The following is a 17248-nucleotide window of genomic DNA, read 5'->3' on the forward strand; positions in this document are numbered from 1 at the left end:
TATGGAGATATATCACTGTTGACAACAGCTCAATAAACATTCAAATGACCGTCCATTACCATTTGAAAGATTAAGACATCTTCAGTTACAGTTACATCCACTTCTGCAAACATGCCCTGAATGAACCTTTGATGATATTTGTACATTCTTTTCCTCTTGCTCTTAGAGTAACAATTAGTCACATATTATGTATACATAAATAACAGACATTTTAAAGGGGATTTTAAATACATTCATAATTCAACATATCTTTGAAACAAGCTATTGTAACTTGAAAATATCTAGTTGGAAATACATATCAGCATTATAGTTTATTAAGTACTGAGGTTTGATACTTCTGAATTTTAAAATTGCTTCAGTATTTCTAGAGTTTAAAGTAAACCTGAGATTTGAAGTTGCTGGCAAAGTTGTCACCAGATATAAATGCTGCCAATGCTTTAGTAAAAGACAAAGTATTATTTTTACCTTCTAATTCTTTTTTATATTAGTTTTTAATAATAATTTTTTAACAGGCAACTAAATGGAAAACTGTCATGTAAAATAACTAAATTTAGACAAGATCATTTGCATCTTTTTTCAGTCAAAGCAAAATGAAACTAAACAGTATTAAAGTGATTTTTTTATATACAAATACATAAATGCTGAGAATACAGCATACTGAAACGAGCATGATTTCTGTAGTCTTCAAATTATGTTAGGAAAATATATGAACAACAAATGAAAAATACAAGTGAATGATCAATAAGTGCCAGCTTCAATAGTGCAACATTTTATTAATGACAGAAATATCTGGTTTTAACACTGCTTGTGTTACAAAAAATGCAGTGATAGTAATAATGGCAGCAAAGGGGCATTTGGCACTGAATATATAAAATAGCAAAAGCACATTTCAGTGGTCTTCTAAATGGATCAACAAAAACATTATTAGTGGAAAGTAAAAAAAATTCCTTTCAGTTATTTAAACTGGCCAATCAAAGAGCAGAATAAAAATTTGTTTGTGTAAAATAGTGCAATACAATTTACACAAGGTTATCTTAGGAATGTTACCTTTTTTTTTTCAAGTCAACTGATGTAAATGTAAACACAAGTATGCTAAGATACATTTAGCAACTTGCACATGTATGCATTTGTTTTTATTCAATTCAACTGCCCGGCATATAAATGTTTAGTACTAAAAGGTGCACTTTTAAATCTAGCTTTATTTGTGGCTTGCTTACATACTTGTAGCCTAATTTATGCCTTTTTTTCCTTCTTCTTTTTTTTTTTTTTTTTTTTTTTTAAATTAGACCTACAATGGCAGTGTTCCTAAAAATACATTTGTGTGGAATGTCTAAGTTTCTTATTTAAAAATTCAACAATCTAAAATGGAATATAGTACAGTGATGTTTATCTTACTATTAGGCTTTACACAAAGTTTCCACATTCTGCTTTCCATATATATATTGCAGGATGTACATCAAACTTGAAGGCAATATAAGCTATGTTTGTGATGACGGAAAAAAGACGTGGGGCACATAAAAATACACCAGCCATTTTGAAACAGTAGTTTATGTCTATTAAAAAAAAAAATCTTTAATTCTCCTAAAGTTTTACATACAAAGAATAAATGAAATACGATCATATTTTCTTAAAATTTAATACTGGAAATTGGTGCAAGATAAAAATCTATGATGTGGTTGACTTGTTTTTAAACAGGAACCTGAGTAAGGGCAGGAAATATAGCATTATGACTAAAAGAATAAAATCCATTAATAATTTAAGTAGCTGAACATGTTTTTAATGTTCTACCACAAAACAGCAAGGCAACAGATGATAATGGCCCTGTATTCAATGAATTATCGTGAACACCCACTGCAAACCTGAATATTTTCTGCAAAAATAAAACATCAGATTATGCACAATAATAAAAAAGCATCAGAAATAGATGCACCTGGATTTTTTTCTTTTTTAAACCACAAATATCAGAATTCAGCATTTATGTCACAGTCCTTGAATAGTTGCTCTGAGATGACTACATTAAGCACACGACTGCACTAAGTAGACACCCCACAACAGGCTTGCACTGCAACAGTAACATAGTTTTCATATAGGCACAGACTTTTTCTCATTCATGTTCAAAACAACATGAAATAAACAACTCAAGACAATATTAGGATCCATCCCACCTTTCCTTGTTAGCATAAAGTTCTTGCCACTTTGGTAATTGAAGTCACTGAATGTTTTTAAAAATTTCAGGTACCTCAAGGAAAATAAGAGTTCCATATTCAGCAAGGCAGCATTATATCAGGATATTTTATACCAACTAAGGCATAAAGAACTTTGCATCAGGGTATATAATACTCAATATTTCAATAAAGTTTCATATTTTGTGTGGCAAAAGTGCATAGGAGTGGGATTCCACTAGAGTAGAAAGAATCCTCTCACAGTATTAAGGCCTTTCAATTTTATGTGAACTGTGTCAGGCTAAAGTCAGCACAGTGGAAAAAAAAAAGGCTATCATCATATTGGACACTACTGAAGTTTTCTTAGCATGTCTTGTCTTCTCCTAGTTGTCGCTCATCTTCTTCATCAGCTTCCTCAATAACCTGAATTTCATCCGCCTGAGGTAAAGATGAGATCTCAGTCAGCAGTTTAGCTCCTTCAGCTTTATTTTTTTCCTCCTCTTCAATCATTTTCTTCCATATTTTGTGATTTTCACTGAGATGGTGTATTAGCTGGCAAAATACTCGTCTACCTTTTTTTCTTTGAGCTTCTGTAAAATTATAAGCACATTTGATTGTTTGAGATTCAAAGTAATTGTATTGTACACATACAAAACCAATGGCACGTTGTAAGAGAGATGCAAATTTGAGCAAAAACCATGGACGCTTATTCAGAATATTTAAATACTGACATGGCAAAGGATATCAATGAGTTTCTGTTTCAAATTGCAAGTCTCCTGGTATTAACAAAAATTTTATTAAAAGAGTAAAATTTATGAAGTAGCATAATCGCAAAATCTACAATATTCATACTATACAATTTCAACCCTCATTGCTATGCCTGAATCTATTAAATGACAACCATATGCGCCGACTGAAATACAGAAACTTACTTAAAATAAGATCATCTTCCATTTCATCATCATCACTCTCTAATTGTGCTCCATCATCATCTTCAGTACTTTCTGCATCCTCCTCCTCTTCATCAACCCATTGCCCTGGAAGCAACCCAGCTGCATTATAGGAATTACAAAGGGGGCCAACTATGTGAGTGATGAAAGATTCTTGCAGTTTTGCAAGCTGTGGAGAAGAACGATCCATGAAAGGGCTTATAGGTAATCCAAGACTTGCTTCTTCATCACCCTGAAAAAGAAATGAAAAAAAAAAAAAAAATTATCAGAACTCACAAAATTAAGTTTAATTTTTTATTTTAAAGATTACTTTTAAGGAACCAAGTAAACATCACATGCATTGTATCTTTTTACTAGAGGCAATAACAGTATAGACTAAGTGAATGAAAATGTAATTAGGCCATTTTAATATAAAGACACATTATAGCTCAGACTTGCATAGCCCATTGTATTGGTTTTGTGTGGCAAGGTTTTGGTAGCGGGGGCAGGGGTTACAGGGGTGGCTTCTGTAAGAAGCTGCTGGAAGCTTCCCCTGTGTTCGAGAGAGAGCGAGCCCATGCCAGCCGGCTCTAAGACGGACCCGCCGCCGGCCAAGGCCGAGCCAATCAGTGATAGTGGTAACGCCTCTGTGATAACATTTTTAAGAAGGAAAAAAAAATTGGGACAGGGAGAAACAGCCGCCGGAGTGAGGAGTGAGAACATGTAAGAGAAACAAGCCTGCGGACACCAAGGTCAGTGCAGAAGGAGGAGGAGGAGATGCTCCAGGCGCCAGAGCGAAGATTCCCCTGCAGCCCGTGGTGAAGACCCTGGTGAGGCAGGCTGTCCCCCTGCAGCCCAGGGAGGTCCATGGGGGAGCAGATCTCCACCTGCAGCCCGTGGAGGACCCCACGCCGGAGCAGGTGGGTTCCCGAAGGAGGCTGTGATCCCGTGGGAACCCTGCGCTGGAGCAGGTTCCTGGCAGGACCTGCGGATCTGTGGAGAGAGGAGCCCACGGAGCAGGTTTTCTGGCAGGACTTGTGACCCTGTGGGGGACCCACGCTGGAGCAGTGTGCTCCTGAAGGACTGCACGCCATGGAAAGGACCCACGCTGGAGCAGTTCGTGAAGAGAACTGCAGCCCATGGGAATGGCCCACGTTGGAGGAGTTCATGGAGGACTGTCTCCTGTGGGTGGGACCCCACGTTGGAGCAAGGGAAGAGTGTGATGAGCCCTCCCCCTGAGGAGGATTAGAGGCAGAAAATAATGTGTGATGAAATGACCGTAAACCCCATCCCTGTCCCCCTGTGCCGCTGGGGGGGCTTGGTGGAGAAATCCGGGAGTGAAGTTGTGCCCGGGAAGAAGTGAGGGGTGGAGGGAAGGTGTTCTGAGATTTCGTTTTATTTTCTCATTACCTTACTCTGGTGATTTGTAATAAATTGAGTTAATTTTCCCCAATTGAGTCTGTTTTGCCCGTGACGGTAATTAGTGAATGATCTCTCCTGTCCTTATCTTGACCCGCAGGCTTTTTGTTATATTTTTCTCTCCCCTGTCCAGCTGAGGATGGGGGAGTGATAGAACGGCTTTGGTGGGCACCTGGCGTTTAGCCAGGGTCAACCCATCTCACCCATAATCCTCCCTTCAGCTTTGCTGCGAGATACCCTTGTGCATGGATGCAGACCTAGTTCTACTGTAGCTGCTATTCCTTGGCCTTTACAGGCAGGCCTTTACAGGCTTCAGGGTAGGCAGAGTTCCGACTTCAAATGCTGCTGATGAGCAGAGAAAATGGGAAAGTGATCAGCTAGAGTAAGGCATTCTGGTAAATGGCTTCACCGCAAAGTCATAGAAAAATGAAATGAACTATAACATCCAGAATAAAGTGGTTTGGGGTTTTTTCCCATTTCATAAATTGGAGAAGAAAAAAATTGAACAGTTGCTCCTACAGAACTCTGAGTTATAATCACTTGTCTCAGCACTTCTGTGGAGCTGATAGTTTTACAAAAAAGTTTTTCCTAAAGCAGCAACTTAGAATAGTAAGGTCTTACAGTAAGGGTAAGCACTTCAGATTATTATTGCTATTGCTTAAATCTCCCAAGTGATTTTGTTGTTTACTTTTATCTTCCTAGCTTGAAAAGTATTTTTCAATCCTTGGTTGTTGCCTCATAAATAGTTAACTCCTCAGAAGGCTGACTACAGAAAAAGAACAGAGTAGAAATGTAGAATATATTTTGGGGTCTTACAGAAGTTGTAAATGTAAACATAGGCCACAAATTTTCAGGCTTTTTTCCAGTTAATCTTGATAGGATTATTTATCAAGGTTCCACTGTAAAAATCTTATTTCCATTTTAATACTGTTAGTTACCACTGTGTATTTTTAATATTTAATTTTGAAAGTTTTGAAATATCTTCTGTCTTTGCACTAAGAGTTAGCCTGGAAGCATACCAGTGAACTTAACTTCCCAAAGTGGAAGAAGTTATTTTGGTTTAATCAGCTTCATCCTATGAAAAAAAACCCCAAATAAAATAAAATAATATCTGAAAAATGGACAACATTGGCAGGGAGCTTGTTTTCAAGCTTCTAACACAATTGATAAAAAGTAAGAAATTATGTTAGTATCCTACCTATGAAAATAAATTTTCAGTATTCAGAAAGAGAAGATTGAAATACCTTACTTGAAGATTTAACACAAGGAATAATGTTTAATTTAGTTATACATTTGCTAATGCAAAGAACTGATCATCTGCCTGTCATTAAAAAAAGAGTAAATTACACTTTCTGTACCCACCTGTTCATAAAATTCATTAACAATGCCTTCTGTCCATTTCAGATGCAGCTCTCTAACTTTTGCTGGGCCATTAATATCTGCCAGTTTGATGCATATTTGACAGGCCAGTAGGCGATCATTTTCATTGCTCCATTCTATACCATGACTGTTGATATCATTGACCTGGATTGAGCATGTACATTTTTAAAAATTAAGTTAAAACTCATCAATGGGGTTGTTTTTTTTCAAGCTTTGCACAACAGACACTTGCAATAATTTTTCTATATCTTTTTTTGTTTTATATAGTAAAAAAAAGTCATTTATTATCTCTCAGAAGATGGATATGTGAGATATGATCATGTTCTCCTGTGGGTCCCTGAGTAACATCTGCTAGGCTTATTAGGCAGTCTACAAAACAATCTACAATTGGTTTGTACAAAGGAAACACTCTATGTGCTTTTTTTTGTAACCTAAATTTAAATAACATAAAACTTTAGATGCAAGTTATTAATACTAACAACTACTGAGTAGCAACATTAACATCAGTATATCAAGACAAGCTCAGTGCAGAAACTAAAATGTAACAAACCTTGGCATTAAATTCTGCAAGGAAATCAAAATGCTTCTTGAGATCTGTGGCAAGGATTGCTTCAATCACTAAGAAACGAAAACGCTTGAATTCTACATGATCAAGATTTGATAAAAAGTTGTATTCTGGTTGTGATAAGAAAAGATTCCAGGCAGAAGCAGCGTGGTGATTTTCTAAGACCGATCTGTCATTGTAGAGAACAGCCTACAAAAAAAAAAAAAAAAAAAAAAAAAGAAAAAAGAAAAAAAAGAGAGAGAGACAGAGACTCATAAATGCCAGAGCAAAGATTTAAAATTATAATTAAATATTCTGAAACTTAAGGGCTAGTCAGAAACAAGACATAATTAAAAAAAAAGAAAAGAAAAAACCCACAAAAACCCAACCATTGGAAATGATGCTTTGCCTTCTAGTTTTGAAGGTTAAAGTGAAACAAAAATGGCAGATGAGAAAAAAAACCCCAAAGAATTAGCAAAGCTTTTTCTTTCCTTGAAAGTCCTTAATGATGTCTTACTGACATCTACATTCACACTGTAGGCACACATACACAAACCACTTAAAACGTAGACTTCAGACCCTTATCATGTATGTGTGGAGCACACACACTGACATAAAAAACCCAACCAAACAAACCAAACCACACCCCAGATCTATGTATATGCTTTTAATTCCAGTATTGTTTAAAAAAAAACACAAAAAGAACTCCAAAGCATATGGGAACTGTGGTTAACGCAAAATGGTGTGGACTATCACTAGTTTTCAATGTGCTATGTTTAATGCTGATGAATACATTTTAACTGCAAATGAGTTAATTAAAATATTAAAATAGTACTAGATTTTACTCACAGCTTCCGTGTTTATACAAAACATCCTAGAAAATACTTGAATATAGAATAAATAGGACCTGAAAAAATTATTTAGAAAACTACAAAAGTAATCTTTATGCTTTGAGGAAAGGAAAAGATCATTAACAAAATGAACATGTGTATTTTTGAAAATTGGAGATGAATGTCTGTGTTGTTTGTTTTTATTCTTCCTTGTATACTGCTTTCAGCAGACATACATAACTGCCTATATCCTAAACTTTTTTTGCAACACGGAATTGTTGAAGACTGGAAAGTTCACTTTTAAAGTATCCATCTCCTGACAAGCTGTATTGGTTTCTGACTTACTATTATTATTGTTGTTGTTGATGTTGTTGTTATTATTTAAGTTTCTTGTCTCTGACTTATTAAGAGCGATCCAAATAGCCATCATAAATATTCTTCCCCAGATAATATTCCACTCCTCAGATAAAACTGTTTCACCATGCAGTTTAGGCATCTTTTCTTCCATGCTTTTCCTTCCAATTCTTCCCTGCCCCACCTTTTTTTTTTCCTATCTGCTATTTTGTTTAGCTTTACTCTCCTTTACCTATTTTGTCTTAGCCTTTTAGACCCTGAAGAGCATAGCATCTCCTTTCTTTCTACTCTCTGTTCTAACAACAAAGTTGAATATGGGACATAAAAGCAAGGATGCCTTACCATTTTCTTCTTATTTTACTCATACTCCCTTAAAGGTAATGGCTATTTACCGTACAGGACTAATTAGAAATACAAAGACTAGGTGATGCAGTTAATTGGACTATTAGAGAAACATGTTTTTTTTATGGTAATTGCTGATACCACTATGATTTCAGAGGTCTCCCAAAATGTAAGATATCCATGAATTAGCTGCTTAGACAGTCCTAGGGCCAGCTCTGTATGAAATAATCTTTTACTCTTACCTGCATTGATTTATGTAATTATTTTCAATTTTGTAAATTGAAAATTATTTTTACACACATACACAACCAATACATACAAAACACATTGGAATTTATCAGAAAGAAAAAAAGTACTACACATGTTAAGTATAAATTAATTTCCTTGTTTCTTAAATTGGGCAAATGATCCTAAACTGGCTACAGCAGGGATATAGAAGAGAAAATTTTTCATTATTCTGATTTCAGATACAGACAAATAATTTTCTGGTTAAATAATTTCTTACCTGAGGTGCATTTGTAGCCACTAGAAAAGCATTTGTACGACCAGGATGATCATAATCGTGCATGGCAGCTGCTACATATAAAGCCATCAATTCCAAAGCAGGAATGTTTGATGCCAGACAACCATAACTGTCATCAGCAATAGAACAACTTTTTGAAGAAATATAGCTGACTCTAACAGGGGCAATACGACTGCCTTCATCTAAGAAAATTGAAAATACAAACATAAAATATTATTTCATTCATATTTTTAATACATTTTAAATGACTCAGCCATATACTATTGTGAAAATAATCTTAAATATAATTATCCTTGTAATTGTGGAGCTGAATAATTGGCAAAGAAAGACTTATACTTTTTTAAAAAAAGTCATACTATTGTTTATAGATAAACCAGCAATTTTGAAGAAAAGTTGAAATGCCAGTAAGTCGTAAATTCATCATGGCCACACAGGTTGTCCAGAAGGGTACATGTAGTCTTACAAATACATAAAAAGTTTCAGCTGTTTCATGACATTACGCAAGGAGGGCAAAATCCTACAGGACATTGTGGAGCCGGCAAGAAGTGTGCCAAAACTGGAAAGCTGAATGTTCCTATTCTAAAACCAACCCTTTCCCTAGTACTACATGCAGATATACCTCAGGATCCATTTTTTCAGACAAGATTTCCCATTATAATGCTGAGGGGTAACTATCATTCACACAAATAAAGGAGACTTTCAGAACTTTGAACAGTCATAATCAAGAAAAAGAAGTATTTTTAATTCTCCGCAATCAGAGCTCACTCTTGCCATGCAATTTTAGAAAAAGAAATGTAGGCTTTACACTTTGGGGAATATGTATGGGGCAGATATCCACACTTGCTGCCCTCATCAGAAAAGGGGAGGAAGGAATAAAAGATTTGCTTTGGTCCTTGAAACCGTATGGTGCCTTAGAAGACATAAAACAGAGGAAGTCACCTCTTTGCAGCTACAGTTCACTTGTGCTGTAGAAGGCTGTTCAGAGGAATGTTTCAGCAAGCACAGAAGGCAATCTAGGGCAACAAGGGACACTGGCCATCTAGTCTATGTCTCTTGATTGCAGTAGAGTTGCCATTTAGATTAGAAAGCAACCATAACAATCTAAGCTTTTAATTCTTAAAATGCACTTTTAGGTATTTGTTCCATGGGAGGGAATGAAGAGAAGGAGAAAACCAGCAGAAATGTACATCTCAGAGTCCAAACTACAGATCTTGGAAAATCCACATGGATACCGATGGTTACACATTACTGTTAAGGCCTCTGCCACTTCTTATGCCTTCCCCTTACTGTCATGCTGCTAAAGACCTCCTGCTGTTATGCAGACCTGGAATTTCATTCCCTTCTTAAAATGACAGTACTAAAAGAGCATTCTACAGTTTCTCTCCAACCTCAATAAGGCCAGGAAAGGATCAATCAGCATCTCCCTTAGTAATTCTATACGTGGCCCATTTCTTGGACTTGCAGGCCTATAGGAAAAGCTCAGGGGAGAGTGGAAACTACTGCAAAAGGAACTAAACCATTAAGTTAGAAATACTTGCATGATAAGGAGATTCACAGTTTTATTCTCCTCTTTCCCCTGGACAAAGTCACTACTTTAAAAAAAAAAAAAAAAAAAAAAAAAAAGCAATAGCACTTATTTCATCATTGCATAATAAAAAGGGGCTCTTTTGCCCTAATAGAATAAGCGAGGATTAAAAATCCTACTAACTTTTATACTGGAAGAGTTCCAAAGCAATAAAACTAAAATTTCTTATTTTAATTTTACTTTTTTTGTAAAGGGAAACAAAAGGATTTTTATCATTTTTCTTTCCTCCAGTCAAGTCTCCAGTCCCAACTCTTTTAACACTTAGAGAAAGAAAATGCAATAGGGTATAATCAGTGGATGTTGACAAACTTGGTAAAAGAGAAAGGTGCCAGCAGAGGGGCTAATTAGTAAGGAAGAAATAACATATACTGTATGATGTGAACTGTACAGAACAAATTGCTTCTTAAAATTACAGCCTTTTAAAAGCCACAATTTGCATCTTGTCTTGTTTTACTGCCCATCTAAGACAGAGTTCTTAGAGAGTGCTTGATTTCCCCATTTTATTTTTCTTAAATACATATATTTTAGTATAAAGGTTTATATTTAGAAAAATTATACTTTACTTACAGCATATATTTTAGTAAAAACTACAAATTTAAAAGTTAATTCCATTAAGTCGCAGACAACACAAACCCAAGCTTCATTAGAACTAACGTCATACAAAATTTGAATTTGAAGACTTTATTTCTCTTTCAGGGATGCTTTTATGCAGTTACTGTTAGGGTAGTCACTTCAATGCCTGAATGTCTGCACGTGATATCTAATACAAAATCCTGAAATACTAATCTTTACATTAAAACCATTAGGGAGAACTTCAATTAAGTTAAATACTTTGACTTTGGTATTTTTTTTTGTTCTATTTAATTTCCCAATAAAGTTAAGAAATATTAGTCTAATGTATTTCAAATGCTAAAAATACGTTGATTGTAGCAGTATACAGAGGTTTCATTCAGCATAGAAAATTTATTAAGTGAACCGGTATTCTTAGCTAACAAACTAAATGCTATTCATCTAATAATTTTTCTAAAAATCTACTGCATATTTCTTAATGGCATGTACTAACATTGTGGTATTCCTACTGGCTTATATTAAAATACAGAAAAAATATTTGAGTGATAAGAATAATTAGATATTTTCTTCCAGAGTAATTTGTTTTACCTAATATAGTTTCATTAAAACTTTCTTACAGCAAAAGTAAAAAATAACCTGTGTGAATCCATACCCATATCACTTTCCATTATATGCTCGTTATGAATTTGCTGAAATCCAGGAATGGGCCGTGTTGTCAGATACCATACTGCATGAAGAACATCTGTGGCATGTATACGATTGTGATCTGAAAGTTATCAAAATATAATTGAAAGTATTATCTGAAATATAATCAAAAGGAACAAACATCCTCTAAGCATACTTCATCCTAGCTGAGAGTCAGGAAGGGATTAAATAGCCTTTTAAATCAGCAATGGTGAGCCACTAGCCTTGCTTCCAATCTGATACCTACAAGCACCTGGGTTGGTTCAAACATCTGTGACACAGAATAGATGGGAGGGAGGGTGGGGACAACACAGGGGTCATTTTTTTGTTTTCTTTTGTTTTCCAATAAATTTGTCTGCCCTAAACAGCAAGATGAATAATTACTGTCAAAATTCTATCATTTCTTATTATTCTATTACAGGCCTAAACCAAATTTTTGTTACATCAGCAAATATTCTTCCATTGACTTCAGTATGTTTGATTCAATTACTCATTCAAATTCTTTAAGATTATAGTCAACCTACATATTAACAAATTCAGTTTTGGAGTCCACCAATTTTTAGCTGCAATTCATTAAATCACTTCTAAATTCTGACAAATGTATTAATTAAAAATATACTAATTTCAGACATTGTCTACCTCTGTATTAAACTTTAAACTAATACACACACTAAAGGAGATACACTAATACAAAAGAAAAACTTATGTAATTGGATAGTACTTACAGGGAATATCTCGGTAGCCATTTTCTAGTGCACAGAAGTAATTCATGAATTCTTGAGTTGGGATTTTGAAAATTTCAAACAAACCAGTGTCTTGAAACAAGGTATAAGTTACCTAAATACATATTAAAATGAATTTTAGTACCTAAGCATAGTCTTTTTCAACTTTAAAAATATTCCTGTTTTTAAAATATTGCTTGCTGATGGAGATGGAAGTTACTGAAATTCCATTAAAGATTATCTGAAAGCTATGGTCAGAGAGATATGTTTAATGATTTTTTAGCACAAAAATGTGGATTTTTACCATCCTCTAAAATACAGAATAATAAAAGCTTTTATTTCTTTACTGATAAATTCTATGCACAACTGATTTTTTTAATAATATTCTCCAAAATTTTCATAATGTTAAAGAACTCATGCTTTATTCCATTAATGACCTAAAAAGAAGAAAACTATATTCTTACTTGTTATTCAAAATTTCAAATTAGTTAACTATAGTAGCAGAGCCATTAATATAAAAAAAATACTATTTCTGAGACTTTGGCGAAGACATCCTATTTCTTTTATTCATTGTAACTTATCTTGGCTATTTTTAACAAAGCTAGCTGGTAAATGAAAAAATATTTCAAAAATGTACTCAGAACACCCACACATGTATATACTGTGCAAATATATTATGTTTTACAAGTAGAGCTTAGTGACTACAAAGACTTAATACACCCAAGACTGAAAATATTAAGAAAGCTTTTCAAAACAAGTCACTGCTACTCATTTTTGTCACTTCTTTCCCAGACACTTGCGAGAAAGAATACATTCTAAAATGTGGGAGGTGCTCAAAGGAATATGGGAGCAAAATGAGAGGACATCCTTCCTTCTACCTACCCCAACTATTCCCCTTACACATACCCAGTCTGAGAACCTTACAACTTATGATGGTAAAATACAGTTTTTAATTGACTCTTAAGTATGTATCAGATGCTTACAGCACAACAGACAAAATGACTGGGGTGGGAGGAGGAGAAGGACAAGTAGTACACATACATACAGTATCGGGAAGAACTGATACAGAAATTCTGGTAGAGTTAAGTATAAACCTGCACACTTAAGTACTTACAGGTTTGAACTATCCCCTAGACTGCACACAGATGAACTGCAAGCTAATGTGAATCACAGAGTACTAGTATACTACAGTAAAAACACCACTCAGAAGTGGATTATGGCATTGCAGTCTGTACCTTAACAGTTGTTGCTAACTGAGGTGACAAAAGACCTGAAAACATTTGATCAAACAAGACTAATGGAAGATTTAAAACCATACCCAGAGTACTGTGTATTATGAAAGAAAAGGCAGTGTGTAATGACAAAAATGAAATTATCCCCATTGTTTTTTCCTGTCTTCAGTATAGGTGCAGGCCTATGGTTCCAACTGCACCTGAGTACTTCTAACCTGTTTCCTTCCCTCCAGCTGATTGCTCCTGACACTACCCGTGAACAAGAGTAACAAGCATTCTACTCCAGGGTAGGAAACTAAGGTACTGGCAATAAAAATATTTTGAGGTCAGATCAGAAGCAAATCCAGCTCATACTATAGCTCCATGATTGCTAAATCCAGTATAAAGAAAGAAACAGAAGCTTCCAGATGACGTTGATGAATGGGAGAGGCTGGGGAAGAGCAAACAGGATCATACGTTTGCACCTGCCAGTAGATTGGCTTCAGCACAACATAAAACTGCACAAAAGAGCTTAGTAATAAGTCAGAAAGAGATAAAAGGGATACTACATGCAGAAAGCAGCATGGAAAAAAAATCCCATTGTTTGTAGGATCAAGAGGCAAAAGACTGCCTAAAAGATCACTTCTCTTCCCCCACAGGTGTAGCTCTGGCAGAAATATTTTACTGAAATAAAGAAAAAAGAAATGGTTGACAAACAAGGTAGTTAATTCTAAAAGCAGGAGACAATTTTTCATAGGAAATGACATATTACTATGAAACCTAGTAAGTGTGAATCTAACCTATTTTTACATTGAGAGTAAAATTGATAAAATTTGGAGCAAGTTGTCTATAGATTGATCACTTTTTATGGTTTAAAATGAAATGGAGTACATGAGAAATGATATTTCTACTTTTCAAGTTAGCATTCATAAATACGTTGACTGCAAAACTTCATCACAGTTTAAATAAAATATATAAAGCACAACAGCTTTACACACCCTCCCTCATATAATAAAAGACAACAAACCTGGCTAAGGATCCTTCCAGACTGATCTCCCATTTCTTGTACAAGGTCAAAAATTTGGAAATTCCAATTGTTCATCTTCTCCATCAGTGAATCATGGTCTAATAACATTGTTTCTAATGTAGGACTCTGCTCTACCTGTATGAGAGTCAGATACTTTATCATCTCTAAAATAACAATGAAAACTAATTTGTCAGTTGTATTGGCAAAAAAACCCAAGAAAATGATAAATCTTTATTGAACTTATTGAATGGTGATGTAAATATGGCTATGAGATAATCATAAATCAATAGTACAAATATCACAGTTAAGGGCTTGACTTTTCATATTTTGGGGTAGCAGATTCCAGGGCTTTCTGAGATGGTGCTAAATTTTCATTCTTATTTCTTTTTAAACAAGATGAGTTAATAAAACAACGGAAAAATATTCATAGGCTAACAAAATATTTACTGACCTTTAACAGTTCATTAATTAAACAAGCTTTAAAAAAATTGATGTATAAACCCAAAATGTTAGTAAAGCTTAAACCATTTGTCTCCCTGCACTTCCAATACATTGCACTGCATGAACATTCATTTGTAAGTCTCACTGAAACTGCCACATCTGTCATAAACTGCCAGGAGAAAATACTAGTCAAACTGTTGGAGCATACTATCAACATTAAAACTACACAAATTCATTTTGGTCAACAAAAAAATTAATACAATCACCATCTTTCTTGTCATTTGCTAGTGAAATTTATGCAAGTTGGAAATACACAATTGTTAAATGAAAATTTGAATTCCACTGATGCAACATTTCCCTTCAGAAATTACAATTCTTAGCAATGCAGACCTCTTTACAGCATGTTAGAAATGCTAAAGAAATACTGTATTGATAAAAGTTATTGCAAGTTTTTTTTTCAATTACATGCTTACAAGCAGATTATTTTGTGTTTGATTGATCATTTCCTTCCTTTCATCTTTTTTCTTCTCCGTATGGTGGAAAGATTCTTTTGAAACACTAGCACTTCCAATTTCACCTTAAAGAAAATACATACATAAATACCATATCAATAATTTATTTGTAAATTACTGCTGTCTAATAATTCTCAAACTGATCATACAGATACTTCACAGAAATATAAGTAACAGGTTGTTCCTAAACCATTTTTATTTAAGAATTTAGCAACAAAAAGGTTGTAAAGGACAAAATTTATTAGACAAAACCTCTTTCAAGATTGAGAAAAGCTAGAAGCATAACTTTTTACTTGCAAAAATCGGTTCAGTGATTAGTTTAGCTGAGATGGCAGAGAAATTGTTTGATATATGGAGTACAGAACTATAAAGCTATCAGTGGAAGCCTATTATAAAATCCTTACTCTGAGGCAGGCAATATGTTAGTTTATCTTGATTATCCTAAGTCACAAGCTAAAATAAAATATGTGCATATGAGTTACTTAAAGTATAGGAAAAATTTCATGTAAAAATATAAAAATTTTAATTTAATTGGCTTAAAAAAAAAAGGATGTTTATATCAAATATTAATCTATTTTGAAATCCCACCTGATTTTCTGTCTTTATATTCTGCAATTTCTGGTTCTGGTGTTGGAACAGGCTTGAGTATCTGATGTCCACAGCTTACAGAATACATGAAAAATATTTACAATATTAAGTAATTTTCTTCTTTTGCTACTGCTGTGTTGTACTGAAAAATATCTGCAAATTACTTTTCTTAAAAAGGCATGCTTTTGAAGGTTCCTCCACCAAGGACCTTAGTATTTTCTCCTAAATTTGGCACACAGAGATTTAGTCCGTACTTAGAAAATAATCAACCATCATGTCCCCTGGACTCACCTCTATGAATTAATAAAGTAGAGCTAATTATTTAGAAACTATTCAGAAATACAGAATTCAATTCCCAGGTAGGAAGTCCTCCTTTTCTAAAAATCTATAAAATACCATTACTCTACAATAACTGCTGCTTACAAGGATGAGCCATTTTAGATCAATGGCATACATACAGCATTCTTTAGTCTCTCCGGATAATACGGTTACAGATTATTATGAGATCCTATGCCTTTTTTTCAATACTAGTAGATGTACAGGTCTTGTTATATTTTTTCATTTTAATTATATTCTTTTCAACGCATATTCAGCGCATACTAAAAACGTCACAGAGTTTACAGTACCTGCTACACATATAACCTACAGATGTTTTAACTTGCTGCTGAAAATCTGGAGAACTAAATGTGTGTCCTGGAGGCTTATGTATATTAATGCTTGGTTTTGTAAGAAAATCAGCAGTATCAGGAAATTCTACAGGTGACCAGCTGCTGAAAGCCCCACTGGAGACAGATCCATGACTAGGTGAACCCACAGGACTCAGGCCAGGAGAAGCACCTTCCAAAACAAACATTACATGGGGTTCAGATTACAATAAAACCATTACTGTTTAGAAAGACTGAAATTAAACTACAAGAACCTTTATAAATTGTAAAGAATGTGCAAGTTTTCAAAACACGGTGTATAGTTCACATTGTTAAACACATATAAAGTAGCTAGATCTATTCCAGGTTTTGAGATCTACAACTCTGCTGCAGTCTAGGCTACACATCTGAATGGGCAAACTGTGTAATATGTTATAACATCTGGCTTTCAAAGGTTTGGTTTGGTTTTTAGCTTTGGCAAAATTTAAACAGTAGCTGAAACTTTTCATATTCCTTTCTGATTCAGAATTGCTTTTTAAATTTTCCAGAAAAAAAAAAAAAAAAAAAAAAAATCAAACACAATTCAGCATTGGTAACTGACCTAGATAAAAATGTTTTACCTCATTGTTTTGCAATAAAGAAAAAATATGCTTGAGACATTTTTAAAGACAAAGTAAAAAACCAAACTGTTGTAATCATTTTTTTGAAGTGAGGGATTGAAGTGGGCAAATACTGGCCTTTTTTGACAGTGATGTACGTTTTTTTAATTGGCATGATAATC

General features: G+C 34.4%; 1 protein-coding gene across 2 annotated transcripts in view; it reads right to left on the reverse strand.

Moving 5' to 3' along the window:
- Positions 1-753: 753 nt before the first annotated feature.
- Positions 754-17248, reverse strand: part of PDE3B (phosphodiesterase 3B) — a 95559-nt gene continuing 79064 nt past the window's right edge. The window contains exons 6-16 of one of the 2 annotated variants that reach the window (XM_049819841.1): positions 16450-16660; positions 15824-15897; positions 15197-15300; positions 14283-14417; positions 12048-12159; positions 11291-11404; positions 8466-8665; positions 6441-6644; positions 5873-6034; positions 3095-3344; positions 754-2752 (exon numbers count right to left, since the gene is read on the reverse strand). In XM_049819841.1, coding sequence (XP_049675798.1) covers positions 2526-2752; positions 3095-3344; positions 5873-6034; positions 6441-6644; positions 8466-8665; positions 11291-11404; positions 12048-12159; positions 14283-14417; positions 15197-15300; positions 15824-15897; positions 16450-16660 — 1793 coding nt within the window. In that variant the 3' untranslated portion in view covers positions 754-2525. Of the gene's footprint in view, positions 2753-3094; positions 3345-4508; positions 5586-5872; positions 6035-6440; positions 6645-8465; positions 8666-11290; positions 11405-12047; positions 12160-14282; positions 14418-15196; positions 15301-15823; positions 15898-16449; positions 16661-17248 lie in introns of those variants that run through there. The other variant, XM_049819842.1, reaches the window with a different exon arrangement.

This window comes from Accipiter gentilis, chromosome 17 (genome assembly GCF_929443795.1).
Source record: "Accipiter gentilis chromosome 17, bAccGen1.1, whole genome shotgun sequence".
Classification (NCBI taxonomy): domain Eukaryota; kingdom Metazoa; phylum Chordata; class Aves; order Accipitriformes; family Accipitridae; genus Astur; species Astur gentilis.